This window comes from Tachypleus tridentatus, chromosome 9 (assembly GCF_004210375.1).
Source record: "Tachypleus tridentatus isolate NWPU-2018 chromosome 9, ASM421037v1, whole genome shotgun sequence".
NCBI lineage: Eukaryota > Metazoa > Arthropoda > Merostomata > Xiphosura > Limulidae > Tachypleus > Tachypleus tridentatus.
The window spans coordinates 12,227,653-12,248,240 of NC_134833.1; the positions used below are offsets into that span (position 1 = coordinate 12,227,653).

The following is a 20,588-nucleotide window of genomic DNA, read 5'->3' on the forward strand; positions in this document are numbered from 1 at the left end:
GATCGTGGATACTGTACTGTACTTAGTATTATAGTATAATACAGATCGTGGATACTGTACTGTACTTAGTATTATAGTATAATACAGATCGTGGATACTGTACTGTACTTAGTATTATAGTATAATACAGATCGTGGATACTGTACTGTACTTAGTATTATAGTATAATACAGATCGTGGATACTGTACTGTACTTAGTATTATAGTATAATACAGATCGTGGATACTGTACTGTACTTATAATTATAGTATAATACAGATCGTGGATACTGCACTGTACTTAGTATTATAGTATAATACAGATCATACATACTGCACTGTACTTAGTATTATAGTATAATACACATCGTGGATACTGTACTGTACTTAGTATTATAGTATAATACACATCGTGGATACTGCACTGTACTTAGTATTATAGTATAATACAGATCGTGGATACTGTACTGTACTTAGTATTATAGTATAATACAGATCATACATACTGCACTGTACTTAGTATTATAGTATAATACACATCGTGGATACTGTACTGTACTTAGTATTATAGTATAATACACATCGTGGATACTGTACTGTACTTAGTATTATAGTATAATACAGATCGTGGATACTGCACTGTACTTAGTATTATAGTATAATACAGATCGTGGATACTGTACTGTACTTAGTATTATAGTATAATACAGATCATACATACTGCACTGTACTTAGTATTATAGTATAATACACATCGTGGATACTGTACTGTACTTAGTATTATAGTATAATACAGATCGTGGATACTGTACTGTACTTAGTATTATAGTATAATACAGATCGTGGATACTGTACTGTACTTAGTATTATAGTATAATACAGATCGTGGATACTGTACTGTACTTAGTATTATAGTATAATACAGATCGTGGATACTGCACTGTACTTACAATTATAGTATAATACAGATCGTGGATACTGTACTGTACTTAGTATTATAGTATACTACAGATCGTGTATACTGTACTTAGTATTATAGTATAATACAGATCGTGTATACTGTACTTAGTATTATAGTATAATACAGATCGTGGATACTGTACTGTACTTACAATTATAGTATAATACAGATCGTGGATACTGTACTGTACTTAGTATTATAGTATAATACAGATCGTGGATACTGTACTGTACTTAGTATTATAGTATAATACAGATCATAGATACTGTACTGTACTTAGTATTATAGTATAATACACATCGTGGATACTGTACTGTACTTAGTATTATAGTATAATACAGATCGTGGATACTGTACTGTACTTAGTATTATAGTATAATACAGATCGTGGATACTGTACTGTACTTAGTATTATAGTATAATACAGATCGTGGATACTGCACTGTACTTACAATTATAGTATAATACAGATCGTGGATACTGTACTGTACTTAGTATTATAGTATACTACAGATCGTGTATACTGTACTTAGTATTATAGTATAATACAGATCGTGTATACTGTACTTAGTATTATAGTATAATACAGATCGTGGATACTGTACTGTACTTACAATTATAGTATAATACAGATCGTGGATACTGTACTGTACTTAGTATTATAGTATAATACAGATCGTGGATACTGTACTGTACTTAGTATTATAGTATAATACAGATCATAGATACTGTACTGTACTTAGTATTATAGTATAATACACATCGTGGATACTGTACTGTACTTAGTATTATAGTATAATACAGATCGTGGATACTGTACTGTACTTAGTATTATAGTATAATACAGATCGTGGATACTGTACTGTACTTAGTATTATAGTATAATACAGATCGTGGATACTGCACTGTACTTACAATTATAGTATAATACAGATCGTGGATACTGTACTGTACTTAGTATTATAGTATACTACAGATCGTGTATACTGTACTTAGTATTATAGTATAATACAGATCGTGTATACTGTACTTAGTATTATAGTATAATACAGATCGTGGATACTGTACTGTACTTACAATTATAGTATAATACAGATCGTGGATACTGTACTGTACTTAGTATTAGAGTATAATACAGATCGTGGATACTGTACTGTACTTAGTATTATAGTATAATACAGATCGTGTATACTGTACTTAGTATTATAGTATAATACAGATCGTGTATACTGTACTTAGTATTATAGTATAATACAGATCGTGGATACTGTACTGTACTTACAATTATAGTATAATACAGATCGTGGATACTGTACTGTACTTAGTATTATAGTATAATACAGATCGTGGATACTGTACTGTACTTACAATTATAGTATAATACACATCTTGGATACTGCACTGTACTTACAATTATAGTATAATACACATCGTGGATACTGTACTGTACTTAGTATTATAGTATAATACAGATCGTGGATACTGTACTGTACTTAGTATTATAGTATAATACAGATCGTGGATACTGTACTATACTTAGTATTATAGTATAATACACATCGTGGATACTGTACTGTACTTAGTATTATAGTATAATACAGATCGTGGATACTGTACTGTACTTAGTATTATAGTATAATACAGATCGTGGATACTGTACTGTACTTAGTATTATAGTATAATACAGATCGTGGATACTGTACTGTACTTAGTATTATAGTATAATACACATCGTGGATACTGTACTGTACTTAGTATTATAGTATAATACAGATCGTGGATACTGCACTGTACTTAGTATTATAGTATAATACACATCGTGGATACTGTACTGTACTTAGTATTATAGTATAATACACATCTTGGATACTGTACTGTACTTAGTATTATAGTATAATACAGATCGTGGATACTGTACTGTACTTAGTATTATAGTATAATACAGATCGTGGATACTGTACTGTACTTAGTATTATAGTATAATACAGATCGTGGATACTGTACTGTACTTAGTATTATAGTATAATACAGATCGTGGATACTGTACTGTACTTAGTATTATAGTATAATACAGATCGTGGATACTGTACTGTACTTAGTATTATAGTATAATACAGATCGTGGATACTGTACTGTACTTAGTATTATAGTATAATACAGATCGTGGATACTGTACTGTACTTAGTATTATAGTATAATACAGATCATAGATACTGCACTGTACTTAGTATTATAGTATAATACACATCGTGGATACTGCACTGTACTTAGTATTATAGTATAATACAGATCGTGGATACTGTACTGTACTTAGTATTATAGTATAATACAGATCGTGTATACTGTACTTAGTATTATAGTATAATACAGATCGTGGATACTGTACTGTACTTACAATTATAGTATAATACAGATCGTGGATACTGTACTGTACTTAGTATTATAGTATAATACAGATCGTGGATACTGTACTGTACTTACAATTATAGTATAATACACATCTTGGATACTGCACTGTACTTACAATTATAGTATAATACACATCGTGGATACTGCACTGTACTTAGTATTATAGTATAATACACATCGTGGATACTGCACTGTACTTAGTATTATAGTATAATACAGATCGTCGATACTGTACTGTACTTAGTATTATAGTATAATACAGATCGTGGATACTGTACTGTACTTACAATTATAGTATAATACACATCTTGGATACTGCACTGTACTTACAATTATAGTATAATACACATCGTGGATACTGCACTGTACTTAGTATTATAGTATAATACACATCGTGGATACTGCACTGTACTTAGTATTATAGTATAATACACATCGTGGATACTGCACTGTACTTAGTATTATAGTATAATACACATCGTGGATACTGCACTGTACTTAGTATTATAGTATAATACACATCGTGGATACTGCACTGTACATAGTATTATAGTATAATACACATCATAGATACTGCACTGTACTTAGTATTATAGTATAATACACATCATAGATACTGCACTGTACTTAGTATTATAGTATAATACACATCGTGGATACTGTACTGTACTTAGTATTATAGTATAATACAGATCTTGGATACTGCACTGTACTTACAATTATAGTATAATACAGATCTTGGATACTGTACTGTACTTAGTATTATAGTATAATACAGATCTTGGATACTGCACTGTACTTACAATTATAGTATAATACAGATCTTGGATACTGTACTGTACTTAGTATTATAATATAATACAGATCGTGGATACTGTACTGTACTTAGTATTATAGTATAATACAGATCGTGGATACTGTACTGTACTTAGTATTATAGTATAATACACATCGTGGATACTGCACTGTACTTAGTATTATAGTATAATACACATCGTGGATACTGCACTGTACATAGTATTATAGTATAATACACATCATAGATACTGCACTGTACTTAGTATTATAGTATAATACACATCATAGATACTGCACTGTACTTAGTATTATAGTATAATACACATCGTGGATACTGTACTGTACTTAGTATTATAGTATAATACAGATCTTGGATACTGCACTGTACTTACAATTATAGTATAATACAGATCTTGGATACTGTACTGTACTTAGTATTATAGTATAATACAGATCTTGGATACTGCACTGTACTTACAATTATAGTATAATACAGATCTTGGATACTGTACTGTACTTAGTATTATAATATAATACAGATCGTGGATACTGTACTGTACTTAGTATTATAGTATAATACAGATCGTGGATACTGTACTGTACTTAGTATTATAGTATAATACACATCGTGGATACTGCACTGTACATAGTATTATAGTATAATACACATCATAGATACTGCACTGTACTTAGTATTATAGTATAATACACATCATAGATACTGCACTGTACTTAGTATTATAGTATAATACACATCGTGGATACTGTACTGTACTTAGTATTATAGTATAATACAGATCTTGGATACTGCACTGTACTTACAATTATAGTATAATACAGATCTTGGATACTGTACTGTACTTAGTATTATAGTATAATACAGATCTTGGATACTGCACTGTACTTACAATTATAGTATAATACAGATCTTGGATACTGTACTGTACTTAGTATTATAATATAATACAGATCGTGGATACTGTACTGTACTTAGTATTATAGTATAATACACATCTTGGATACTGTACTGTACTTAGTATTATAATATAATACAGATCGTGGATACTGTACTGTACTTAGTATTATAGTATAATACACATCTTGGATACTGTACTGTACTTAGTATTATAGTATAATACAGATCGTGGATACTGTACTGTACTTAGTATTATAGTATAATACACATCTTGGATACTGTACTGTACTTAGTATTATAGTATAATACAGATCGTGGATACTGTACTGTACTTAGTATTATAGTATAATACAGATCGTGGATACTGTACTGTACTTAGTATTATAGTATAATACAGATCGTGTATACTGTACTGTACTTACAATTATAGTATACTACAGATCATAGATACTGTACTGTACTTAGTATTATAGTATAATACAGATCGTGGATACTGTACTGTACTTATAATTATAGTATAATACAGATCTTGGATACTGTACTTAGTATTATAGTGTACTACAGATCATAGATACTGTACTGTACTTAGTATTATCGTATAATACAGATCATGGATACTGTACTATACTTAGTATTGTAGTATAATACAGATCTTGGATACTGTACTGTACTTAGTATTATAGTATAATACAGATCGTGGATACTGTACTGTACTTAGTATTATAGTATAATACAGATCGTGGATACTGTACTGTACTTAGTATTATAGTATAATACAGATCTTGGATACTGTACTGTACTTAGTATTATAGTATAATACACATCGTGGATACTGTACTGTACTTAGTATTATAGTATAATACAGATCATAGATACTGTACTGTACTTAGTATTATAGTATAATACAGATCGTGGATACTGTACTGTACTTAGTATTATAGTATAATACAGATCATAGATACTGTACTGTACTTAGTATTATAGTATAATACAGATCATAGATACTGTACTGTACTTAGTATTATAGTATAATACAGATCGTGGATACTGTACTGTACTTAGTATTATAGTATAATACACATCGTGGATACTGTACTGTACTTAGTATTATAGTATAATACAGATCATAGATACTGTACTGTACTTAGTATTATAGTATAATACAGATCGTGGATACTGTACTGTACTTAGTATTATAGTATAATACAGATCTTGGATACTGCACTGTACTTAGTATTATAGTATAATACAGATCATAGATACTGTACTGTACTTAGTATTATAGTATAATACAGATCGTGGATACTGCACTGTACTTAGTATTATAGTATAATACAGATCGTGGATACTGCACTGTACTTAGTATTATAGTATAATACAGATCTTGGATACTGTACTGTACTTAGTATTATAGTATAATACAGATCTTGGATACTGTACTGTACTTAGTATTATAGTATAATACAGATCTTGGATACTGTACTGTACTTAGTATTATAGTATAATACAGATCTTGGATACTGTACTGTACTTAGTATTATAGTATAATACAGATCGTGGATACTGTACTGTACTTAGTATTATAGTATAATACAGATCGTGGATACTGCACTGTACTTAGTATTATAGTATAATACAGATCTTGGATACTGTACTGTACTTAGTATTATAGTATAATACAGATCTTGGATACTGTACTGTACTTAGTATTATAGTATAATACAGATCTTGGATACTGTACTGTACTTAGTATTATAGTATAATACAGATCTTGGATACTGTACTGTACTTAGTATTATAGTATAATACAGATCTTGGATACTGTACTGTACTTAGTATTATAGTATAATACAGATCGTGGATACTGTACTGTACTTAGTATTATAGTATAATACAGATCTTGGATACTGTACTGTACTTAGTATTATAGTATAATACAGATCTTGGATACTGTACTGTACTTAGTATTATAGTATAATACAGATCGTGGATACTGTACTGTACTTAGTATTATAGTATAATACAGATCGTGGATACTGTACTGTACTTACAATTATAGTATAATACAGATCTTGGATACTGTACTGTACTTAGTATTATAGTATAATACAGATCGTGGATACTGTACTGTACTTAGTATTATAGTATAATACAGATCTTGGATACTGTACTATACTTACAATTATAGTATAATACAGATCGTGGATACTGTACTGTACTTAGTATTATAGTATAATACAGATCTTGGATACTGTACTATACTTAGTATTATAGTATAATACAGATCTTGGATACTGTACTATACTTAGTATTACAGTATAATACAGATCTTGGATACTGTACTGTACTTAGTATTATAGTATAATACACATCGTGGATACTGTACTGTACTTAGTATTACAGTATAATACAGATCTTGGATACTGTACTGTACTTAGTATTATAGTATAATACAGATCTTGGATACTGTACTATACTTACAATTATAGTATAATACAGATCGTGGATACTGTACTGTACTTAGTATTATAGTATAATACAGATCTTGGATACTGCACTGTACTTACAATTATAGTATAATACAGATCGTGGATACTGTACTGTACTTAGTATTATAGTATAATACAGATCTTGGATACTGTACTGTACTTACAATTATAGTATAATACAGATCTTGGATACTGTACTGTACTTACAATTATAGTATAATACAGATCTTGGATACTGTACTGTACTTAGTATTATAGTATAATACAGATCGTGGATACTGCACTGTACTTAGTATTATAGTATAATACAGATCGTGGATACTGTACTGTACTTAGTATTATAGTATAATACAGATCGTGGATACTGCACTGTACTTAGTATTATAGTATAATACAGATCGTGGATACTGTACTATACTTAGTATTATAGTATAATACAGATCATAGATACTGTACTGTACTTAGTATTATAGTATACTACAGATCATAGATATTGAACTGTACTTAGTATTATAGTATACTACAGATCATAGATACTGAACTGTACTTAGTATTATAGTATACTACAGATCATAGATACTGTACTGTACTTAGTATTATAGTATAATACAGATCATAGATACTGAACTGTACTTAGTATTATAGTATACTACAGATCATAGATACTGTACTGTACTTAGTATTATAGTATACTACAGATCATAGATACTGAACTGTACTTAGTATTATAGTATACTACAGATCATAGATACTGAACTGTACTTAGTATTATAGTATACTACAGATCATAGATACTGTACTGTACTTAGTATTATAGTATACTACAGATCATAGATACTGTACTGTACTTAGTATTATAGTGTACTACAGATCGTGGATACTGTACTGTACTTAGTATTATAGTATACTACAGATCATAGATACTGTACTGTACTTAGTATTATAGTATAATACAGATCATAGATACTGAACTGTACTTAGTATTATAGTATACTACAGATCATAGATACTGTACTGTACTTAGTATTATAGTATACTACAGATCATAGATACTGAACTGTACTTAGTATTATAGTATACTACAGATCATAGATACTGAACTGTACTTAGTATTATAGTATACTACAGATCATAGATACTGTACTGTACTTAGTATTATAGTATACTACAGATCATAGATACTGTACTTAGTATTATAGTGTACTACAGATCGTGGATACTGTACTGTACTTAGTATTATAGTATACTACAGATCATAGATACTGTACTGTACTTAGTATTATAGTGTACTACAGATCATACATACTGCACTGTACTTAGTATTATAGTATAATACAGATCGTGGATACTGTACTGTACATAGTAATATAGTATAATTCAGGTCATAGATACTGTACTGTACTTAGTATTATAATATCATACAGATCGTCGATACTGTACTGTACTTAGTATTATAGTATAATACAGATCGTCGATACTGTACTATACATAGTATTATAGTATAATACAGATCGTGGATACTGTACTATACTTAGTATTATAGTATATTACAGATCATAGATACTGTACTGTACTTAGTATTATAGTATACTACAGATCATAGATACTGTACTGTATTTGGTATTATAGTATACTATAAATCATAGATACTGTACTGTACTTAATATTATAGGATACTACACATCTCGGATACTGTACTCTACTTAGTATTATAGTATACTACAGATCATAGATACTGAACTGTACTTAGTATTATAATATAATACAGATCATGGATACTGTACTATACTTAGTATTGTAGTATAATACAGATCGTGGATACTGTACTGTACTTAGTATTATAGTATAATACAGATCTTGGATACTGTACTGTACTTAGTATTATAGTATAATACAGATCGTGGATACTGTACTGTACTTACAATTATAGTATAATACAGATCTTGGATACTGTACTGTACTTAGTATTATAGTATAATACAGATCGTGGATACTGTACTGTACTTAGTATTATAGTATAATACACATCGTGGATACTGTACTATACTTAGTATTATAGTATAATACACATCGTGGATACTGTACTGTACTTAGTATTATAGTATAATACAGATCGTGGATACTGTACTGTACTTAGTATTATAGTATAATACAGATCGTGGATACTGTACTGTACTTAGTATTATAGTATAATACAGATCGTAGATACTGTACTGTACTTAGTATTATAGTATAATACAGATCGTGGATACTGTACTGTACTTAGTATTATAGTATAATACAGATCGTGGATACTGTACTGTACTTAGTATTATAGTATAATACAGATCGTGGATACTGCACTGTACTTATAATTATAGTATAATACAGATCGTGGATACTGTACTGTACTTAGTATTATAGTATAATACAGATCATAGATACTGTACTGTACTTAGTATTATAGTATAATACAGATCGTGGATACTGCACTGTACTTACAATTATAGTATAATACAGATCTTGGATACTGTACTGTACTTACAATTATAGTATAATACAGATCTTGGATACTGTACTGTACTTAGTATTATAGTATAATACAGATCGTGGATACTGTACTGTACTTACAATTATAGTATAATACAGATCTTGGATACTGTACTGTACTTAGTATTATAGTATAATACAGATCGTGGATACTGCACTGTACTTACAATTATAGTATAATACAGATCTTGGATACTGTACTGTACTTAGTATTATAGTATAATACAGATCGTGGATACTGCACTGTACTTATAATTATAGTATAATACAGATCGTGGATACTGTACTATACTTAGTATTATAGTATAATACAGATCATAGATACTGTACTGTACTTAGTATTATAGTATAATACAGATCGTGGATACTGCACTGTACTTACAATTATAGTATAATACAGATCTTGGATACTGTACTGTACTTACAATTATAGTATAATACAGATCTTGGATACTGTACTGTACTTAGTATTATAGTATAATACACATCGTGGATACTGTACTGTACTTAGTATTACAGTATAATACAGATCTTGGATACTGTACTGTACTTAGTATTATAGTATAATACAGATCTTGGATACTGTACTATACTTACAATTATAGTATAATACAGATCGTGGATACTGTACTGTACTTAGTATTATAGTATAATACAGATCTTGGATACTGCACTGTACTTACAATTATAGTATAATACAGATCGTGGATACTGTACTGTACTTAGTATTATAGTATAATACAGATCTTGGATACTGTACTGTACTTACAATTATAGTATAATACAGATCTTGGATACTGTACTGTACTTACAATTATAGTATAATACAGATCTTGGATACTGTACTGTACTTAGTATTATAGTATAATACAGATCGTGGATACTGCACTGTACTTAGTATTATAGTATAATACAGATCGTGGATACTGTACTGTACTTAGTATTATAGTATAATACAGATCGTGGATACTGCACTGTACTTAGTATTATAGTATAATACAGATCGTGGATACTGTACTATACTTAGTATTATAGTATAATACAGATCATAGATACTGTACTGTACTTAGTATTATAGTATACTACAGATCATAGATATTGAACTGTACTTAGTATTATAGTATACTACAGATCATAGATACTGAACTGTACTTAGTATTATAGTATACTACAGATCATAGATACTGTACTGTACTTAGTATTATAGTATAATACAGATCATAGATACTGAACTGTACTTAGTATTATAGTATACTACAGATCATAGATACTGTACTGTACTTAGTATTATAGTATACTACAGATCATAGATACTGAACTGTACTTAGTATTATAGTATACTACAGATCATAGATACTGAACTGTACTTAGTATTATAGTATACTACAGATCATAGATACTGTACTGTACTTAGTATTATAGTATACTACAGATCATAGATACTGTACTGTACTTAGTATTATAGTGTACTACAGATCGTGGATACTGTACTGTACTTAGTATTATAGTATACTACAGATCATAGATACTGTACTGTACTTAGTATTATAGTATAATACAGATCATAGATACTGAACTGTACTTAGTATTATAGTATACTACAGATCATAGATACTGTACTGTACTTAGTATTATAGTATACTACAGATCATAGATACTGAACTGTACTTAGTATTATAGTATACTACAGATCATAGATACTGAACTGTACTTAGTATTATAGTATACTACAGATCATAGATACTGTACTGTACTTAGTATTATAGTATACTACAGATCATAGATACTGTACTTAGTATTATAGTGTACTACAGATCGTGGATACTGTACTGTACTTAGTATTATAGTATACTACAGATCATAGATACTGTACTGTACTTAGTATTATAGTGTACTACAGATCATACATACTGCACTGTACTTAGTATTATAGTATAATACAGATCGTGGATACTGTACTGTACATAGTAATATAGTATAATTCAGGTCATAGATACTGTACTGTACTTAGTATTATAATATCATACAGATCGTCGATACTGTACTGTACTTAGTATTATAGTATAATACAGATCGTCGATACTGTACTATACATAGTATTATAGTATAATACAGATCGTGGATACTGTACTATACTTAGTATTATAGTATATTACAGATCATAGATACTGTACTGTACTTAGTATTATAGTATACTACAGATCATAGATACTGTACTGTATTTGGTATTATAGTATACTATAAATCATAGATACTGTACTGTACTTAATATTATAGGATACTACACATCTCGGATACTGTACTCTACTTAGTATTATAGTATACTACAGATCATAGATACTGAACTGTACTTAGTATTATAATATAATACAGATCATGGATACTGTACTATACTTAGTATTGTAGTATAATACAGATCGTGGATACTGTACTGTACTTAGTATTATAGTATAATACAGATCTTGGATACTGTACTGTACTTAGTATTATAGTATAATACAGATCGTGGATACTGTACTGTACTTACAATTATAGTATAATACAGATCTTGGATACTGTACTGTACTTAGTATTATAGTATAATACAGATCGTGGATACTGTACTGTACTTAGTATTATAGTATAATACACATCGTGGATACTGTACTATACTTAGTATTATAGTATAATACACATCGTGGATACTGTACTGTACTTAGTATTATAGTATAATACAGATCGTGGATACTGTACTGTACTTAGTATTATAGTATAATACAGATCGTGGATACTGTACTGTACTTAGTATTATAGTATAATACAGATCGTAGATACTGTACTGTACTTAGTATTATAGTATAATACAGATCGTGGATACTGTACTGTACTTAGTATTATAGTATAATACAGATCGTGGATACTGTACTGTACTTAGTATTATAGTATAATACAGATCGTGGATACTGCACTGTACTTATAATTATAGTATAATACAGATCGTGGATACTGTACTATACTTAGTATTATAGTATAATACAGATCATAGATACTGTACTGTACTTAGTATTATAGTATAATACAGATCGTGGATACTGCACTGTACTTACAATTATAGTATAATACAGATCTTGGATACTGTACTGTACTTACAATTATAGTATAATACAGATCTTGGATACTGTACTGTACTTAGTATTATAGTATAATACAGATCGTGGATACTGTACTGTACTTACAATTATAGTATAATACAGATCTTGGATACTGTACTGTACTTAGTATTATAGTATAATACAGATCGTGGATACTGCACTGTACTTACAATTATAGTATAATACAGATCTTGGATACTGTACTGTACTTAGTATTATAGTATAATACAGATCGTGGATACTGCACTGTACTTATAATTATAGTATAATACAGATCGTGGATACTGTACTATACTTAGTATTATAGTATAATACAGATCATAGATACTGTACTGTACTTAGTATTATAGTATAATACAGATCGTGGATACTGCACTGTACTTACAATTATAGTATAATACAGATCTTGGATACTGTACTGTACTTACAATTATAGTATAATACAGATCTTGGATACTGTACTGTACTTAGTATTATAGTATAATACAGATCGTGGATACTGTACTGTACTTACAATTATAGTATAATACAGATCTTGGATACTGTACTGTACTTAGTATTATAGTATAATACAGATCGTGGATACTGCACTGTACTTACAATTATAGTATAATACAGATCTTGGATACTGTACTGTACTTACAATTATAGTATAATACAGATCTTGGATACTGTACTGTACTTAGTATTATAGTATAATACAGATCGTGGATACTGCACTGTACTTAGTATTATAGTATAATACAGATCGTGGATACTGTACTGTACTTAGTATTATAGTATAATACAGATCGTGGATACTGCACTGTACTTAGTATTATAGTATAATACAGATCGTGGATACTGTACTGTACTTAGTATTATAGTATAATACAGATCATAGATACTGTACTGTACTTAGTATTATAGTATACTACAGATCATAGATATTGAACTGTACTTAGTATTATAGTATACTACAGATCATAGATACTGAACTGTACTTAGTATTATAGTATACTACAGATCATAGATACTGTACTGTACTTAGTATTATAGTATAATACAGATCATAGATACTGAACTGTACTTAGTATTATAGTATACTACAGATCATAGATACTGTACTGTACTTAGTATTATAGTATACTACAGATCATAGATACTGAACTGTACTTAGTATTATAGTATACTACAGATCATAGATACTGAACTGTACTTAGTATTATAGTATACTACAGATCATAGATACTGTACTGTACTTAGTATTATAGTATACTACAGATCATAGATACTGTACTGTACTTAGTATTATAGTGTACTACAGATCGTGGATACTGTACTGTACTTAGTATTATAGTATACTACAGATCATAGATACTGTACTGTACTTAGTATTATAGTATAATACAGATCATAGATACTGAACTGTACTTAGTATTATAGTATACTACAGATCATAGATACTGTACTGTACTTAGTATTATAGTATACTACAGATCATAGATACTGAACTGTACTTAGTATTATAGTATACTACAGATCATAGATACTGAACTGTACTTAGTATTATAGTATACTACAGATCATAGATACTGTACTGTACTTAGTATTATAGTATACTACAGATCATAGATACTGTACTGTACTTAGTATTATAGTATACTACAGATCATAGATACTGTACTTAGTATTATAGTGTACTACAGATCGTGGATACTGTACTGTACTTAGTATTATAGTATACTACAGATCATAGATACTGTACTGTACTTAGTATTATAGTATACTACAGATCATACATACTGCACTGTACTTAGTATTATAGTATAATACAGATCGTGGATACTGTACCGTACATAGTAATATAGTATAATTCAGGTCATAGATACTGTACTGTACTTAGTATTATAATATCATACAGATCGTCGATACTGTACTGTACTTAGTATTATAGTATAATACAGATCGTCGATACTGTACTATACATAGTATTATAGTATAATACAGATCGTGGATACTGTACTATACTTAGTATTATAGTATATTACAGATCATAGATACTGTACTGTACTTAGTATTATAGTATACTACAGATCATAGATACTGTACTGTATTTGGTATTATAGTATACTATAAATCATAGATACTGTACTGTACTTAATATTATAGGATACTACACATCTCGGATACTGTACTCTACTTAGTATTATAGTATACTACAGATCATAGATACTGAACTGTACTTAGTATTATAATATAATACAGATCATGGATACTGTACTATACTTAGTATTGTAGTATAATACAGATCGTGGATACTGTACTGTACTTAGTATTATAGTATAATACAGATCGTGGATACTGTACTGTACATAGTAATATAGTATAATTCAGGTTATAGATACTGTACTGTACTTAGTATTATAATATCATACAGATCGTCGATACTGTACTGTACTTAGTATTATAGTATAATACAGATCGTCGATACTGTACTATACATAGTATTATAGTATAATACAGATCGTGGATACTGTACTATACTTAGTATTATAGTATATTACAGATCATACATACTGTACTGTACTTAGTATTATAGTATACTACAGATCATAGATACTGTACTGTATTTGGTATTATAGTATAATACAGATCGTGGATACTGTACTGTACTTAGTATTATAGTATATTACAGATCATACATACTGTACTGTACTTAGTATTATAGTATACTACAGATCATAGATACTGTACTGTATTTGGTATTATAGTATAATACAGATCGTGGATACTGTACTGTACTTAGTATTATAGTGTACTACAGATCATAGATACTGTACTGTACTTAGTAATATCGTATAATACAGATCATGGATACTGTACTATACTTAGTATTGTAGTATAATACAGATCGTGGATACTGTACTGTACTTAGTATTATCGTATACTGCAGATCTTAGATACTGTACTGTACTTAGTAGTACAGTATACTATAAATCATAGATACTGTACTGTACTTAGTATTATAGTATACTAGAGATCACAGATACTGTACTTAGTATTATAGTATACTAGAGATCACAGATACTGTACTTAGTATTATAGTATAATACATATCATAGATACTGTACTTAGTATTATAGTATACTAGAGATCATAGATACTGTACTTAGTATTATAATATAATACATATCATAGATACTGTACTTAGTATTATAGTATACTAGAGATCATTGATACTGTACTTAGTATTATAGTATAATACATATCATAGATACTGTACTTAGTATTATAGTATACTACAGATCATAGATACTGTACTGTACTTAGTAGTATAGTATACTACAGATCATAGATACTGTACTGTACTTAGTATTATAGAATACTATAAATCATAAATACTGTACTCTACTTAATATTATAGGATACTACATGTCTCGGATACTGTACTGTACTTAGTATTATAGTATACTAGAGATCATAGATACTGTACTTAGTATTATAGTACAATACATATCATAGATACTGTACTTAGTATTATAGTATACTACAGATCATAAATACTGTACTCTACTTAATATTATAGGATACTACATGTCTCGGATACTGTACTGTACTTAGTATTATAGTATACTAGAGATCATAGATACTGTACTTAGTATTATAGTATAATACATATCATAGATACTGTACTTAGTATTATAGTATACTACAGATCATAGATACAGTATACATATTATAGTATACTTTGCGATTCCACTACTTTGTACATTATCTCTATTAAATACAGGTTGTAATTAGAAAATGTAACATTTGTAAAAGTGAAAAACATGAACATTATTCAGTATTTATTTTTGCCAACATACATGTTGATTAAGATTTGTTTTTTAGTTAAGGTTTAAATAATAATCCCTATGGGTCATCGAGAAATCTACATAAAATCGTATTTGATAAGCAATTCTGTTTAGAAAGTTCTGTGCTAGAATTATCAATCAATCTGCCTCTTCTCTCGGAAAATTATATTGTAAAATACGACAAGGGAAATCTTAAGCTTATATGTCAATTATATTTCACTGTATTATGAACAGGAGTACACTGCATTGTACTACATGTATATTACACATGACCCTGAACAATAAACAATTAAACTCCATTATATTTCACTGTATTATGAACAGGAGTACACTGCATTGTACTACATGTATATTACACATGACCCTGAACAATAAACAATTAAACTCCATTATATTTCACTGTATTATGAACAGGAGTACACTGCATTGTACTACATGTATATTACACATGACCCTGTACAATATACAATTAAACTCCATTATGCTCCTCAATTGCACAGCGGCGTCTCTGCGGACTTACAACGTTAGAAACCGAGTTTCGATACCCGTGATCGGCAGAGCACAGATGACCCATTGTGTAGCTTTGTGCTTAATTCAAAAAGAACTTCGTGGAATTCTAGATGTAAAATTTGGTTGGACTTATACCATACCAATTTGCACCGTCACTCGTAAAGTTTAAAGAATTTATAAATTTTAAACGATATTTGAATTAAAATAATATAGAAATGTTAAGAATCTTGAGATATTTGATTTTTGGAGATATTTCCAGATCATTATCTGTGTGTTGCGGCCCAAATATTACCTGCTCCAGTTTTAAACTGATGGAACGACTCAGGAGCAGCACGTGGTGAAAAAGAGTTATTCTTCATGAGTGATTTTTAAAGTGCTGGTTTATACAGTATTGAACTTTTATGTTATGAATTGCTGAAGGTTATTAATATTGTGATATTTACTTATATTGTAATAAAATACTTTAATTTGTAAATATTGTTACGTTTACATATATTGTGATAACAAACTCTACTTTGTTAATATTGTCATATCTACGTATATCGTTTTAAAATGTTGTAATTTATTAATATTGTTATATTTTCGTATATTGTAATAACATACTCTAATTTGTTAATATTGTTGTATTTACGCATATCGTAACGAAATGTTGTAATTTATTAATATTGTTATATTTTCGTACAATGTTTTGAAATGCTCTAATTTATTAATAATGTTATATTTACGTACAATGTTTTGAAATGTTGTAATTTATTAATATTGTTATATTTACGTACAATGTTTTGAAATGCTCTAATTTATTAATAATGTTATATTTACGTACAATGTTTGAAATGTTGTAATTTATTAATATTGTTATATTTACGTACAATGTTTGAAATGTTGTAATTTATTAATATTGTTATATTTACGTACAATGTTTTGAAATGTTGTAATTTATTAATATTGTTATATATACGTACAATATTTTGAAATGCTCTAATTTATTAATATTGTTATATTTACGTACAATATTTTGAAATGCTCTAATTTATTAATATTATTATTATTATTATTCAATTTGCATTAACTGTAACTGTTTAAATAATGATATGCAGTTATGGGTAAAATATCAGCTCAGAAGAATTTTCTAGTTGCGTACATACACACACTGTATAACCAATTTCAGGTAAAGAATTTCAAAACGATACGTTGTATTCCAAAGCTTGGGGGCGGCAGAGCCAGGTGGTTAAGGCACTCGACTCGTTATCTGAGAGTCATGGGTTCGAGTCCCCGTCACACCAAACGTGCTCGCCCTTTCAATCGTGGGGGCCCTGTAAGTGACGGTCAATCCCACTATTCGTTGGTAAAAGAGTAGCCCAGAATTTAGAGGTAGTAGTGATGACTAGCTGCCCTCCCTCTGGTCTTACACTGCTAAATTAGGGACGGGTAACGCAGATAGCCCTCGAGTAGTTTTGCGTGAACTTCAAAACAAAACAAACAAAATCGAAGCGTGGAAAAGATGAAATAAATAAATAAACACTATTTAAATATTAGGTGATCTTAGTTAGAGTATAAATATTACTCAAACTGTTTGCTTTACCACTTATGTCAGTACATATGGCATTTACTCCGCCGTAAAGGGAGATGAGAAAGACCAGATCCGCGTTCGTCTTTTGTCGACTGTAGACTTTGACAGTTTTAGAGACGCCATCTTCGGACGTATCCACACGCACTAGATGTTTGTTTATCCAGCTCAAGGTGTGTTGACTCCTATTAGCGACACGTTGCACCTGGTCTCGAGCAAATGTCACCGTCTCCCAGTGATTTGTGAGGAGAGCGAGGGACAGGCAGGCCGTCGCCGCCGCGGTGAACACCAGTGTGGCACCGTTGAAAATGCATGTGAAGGAAAAACACGAGCCCCGATGTTGTTTTCGTTTGGAGCTATTTTCCATTTCCAACTGTCCCAAGTTCGCGGTGCCAACTTGTCGACACTCGGAACTCTTAGGAAATAGAACAGGTCTTTCTCGCTTGATGAGATATCGAACCAAGTCCATACGGAACACAAATACGTTTACATTCAGAACTGTGTTTTATGAAAAGGTAAAGGACACCTACAGTGCTTGATTCGCCTAACAATAAAAGACGAAACTTACAAGTTAAATTATTCAAATCTTTTGTGATTCAACTGCACACGCACACACACACAACTTATTCTAGTCGAGACTTTCACTTCCAGCAGAGTCGCGGATGTGTGTATGCGCAGATTACGCGCGTGCTAGCTGCGAAACCTTGTAACAGATAAGCAGAACGAGGCTGTATTTAATACATTCTTATCTAAGATACAAGCTATGTCATTATGTCTGCGAGATATGCGACTTGAAATATAAACTCATTTCGTGAATAAAAGTTACCATACCAAGGATCCCTTTGCAAGTTTAATAGACTTCTGCGTTTTTTGTCTTCATAAAGGTTAAAGGTGACCAATGTCCAGTACAGTGAAAGAACTTTGGAGTATGCTCTTAACAAGGGGAAATCGATAAACATAATAAAAGAAGTTTATTATTATATAGGTACTTAATTATATCATAGACATACTTATGCTATATAGATACTTTATGTTATATACATACTTTATTTTATTATACAGATACTTTAATTATGTTATATGCATACTTAATTATGCTATATAGATATTTAATTATATTATACACATACTTTATTATGTTATCTAACTACTTTATTGTGTTATATAAGTACTGTATGTTATATAAATATTTTATTATGCTATACAAATACTTTATTGTTATATACATACTTTATTATGTTATATAAATACTTTATGTTATATAAATACTTTATTATGTTATATAAATATTTTATTATGTTACATAAATACTTTATGTTATATAGATACTTAATTAAGTTTTATAGATATTTAATTATACCGTTGATCAGTCATATCTTAGATAAAAATTCAAATTTAAAAAGTGACTTTACAGAATATAAACATTAAGAGCAAACTAAAAACCATCTTTGCCAACGGCTGAT

The 20,588-nt window shown here is 29.5% G+C and overlaps 1 protein-coding gene across 2 annotated transcripts in view; it reads right to left on the reverse strand.

Moving 5' to 3' along the window:
• The window catches only part of LOC143224761 (uncharacterized), a 42,006-nt gene extending 22,105 nt beyond the window's left edge, over positions 1-19,901 (reverse strand). Inside the window, exon 1 of one of the 2 annotated variants that reach the window (XM_076453033.1) lies at positions 19,141-19,901. In XM_076453033.1, the coding sequence (XP_076309148.1) occupies positions 19,141-19,594 (454 nt within the window). In that variant the 5' untranslated portion in view covers positions 19,595-19,901. The remainder of the gene's footprint in view (positions 1-19,140) is intronic. The other variant, XM_076453032.1, reaches the window with a different exon arrangement.
• Positions 19,902-20,588: the final 687 nt, after the last annotated feature.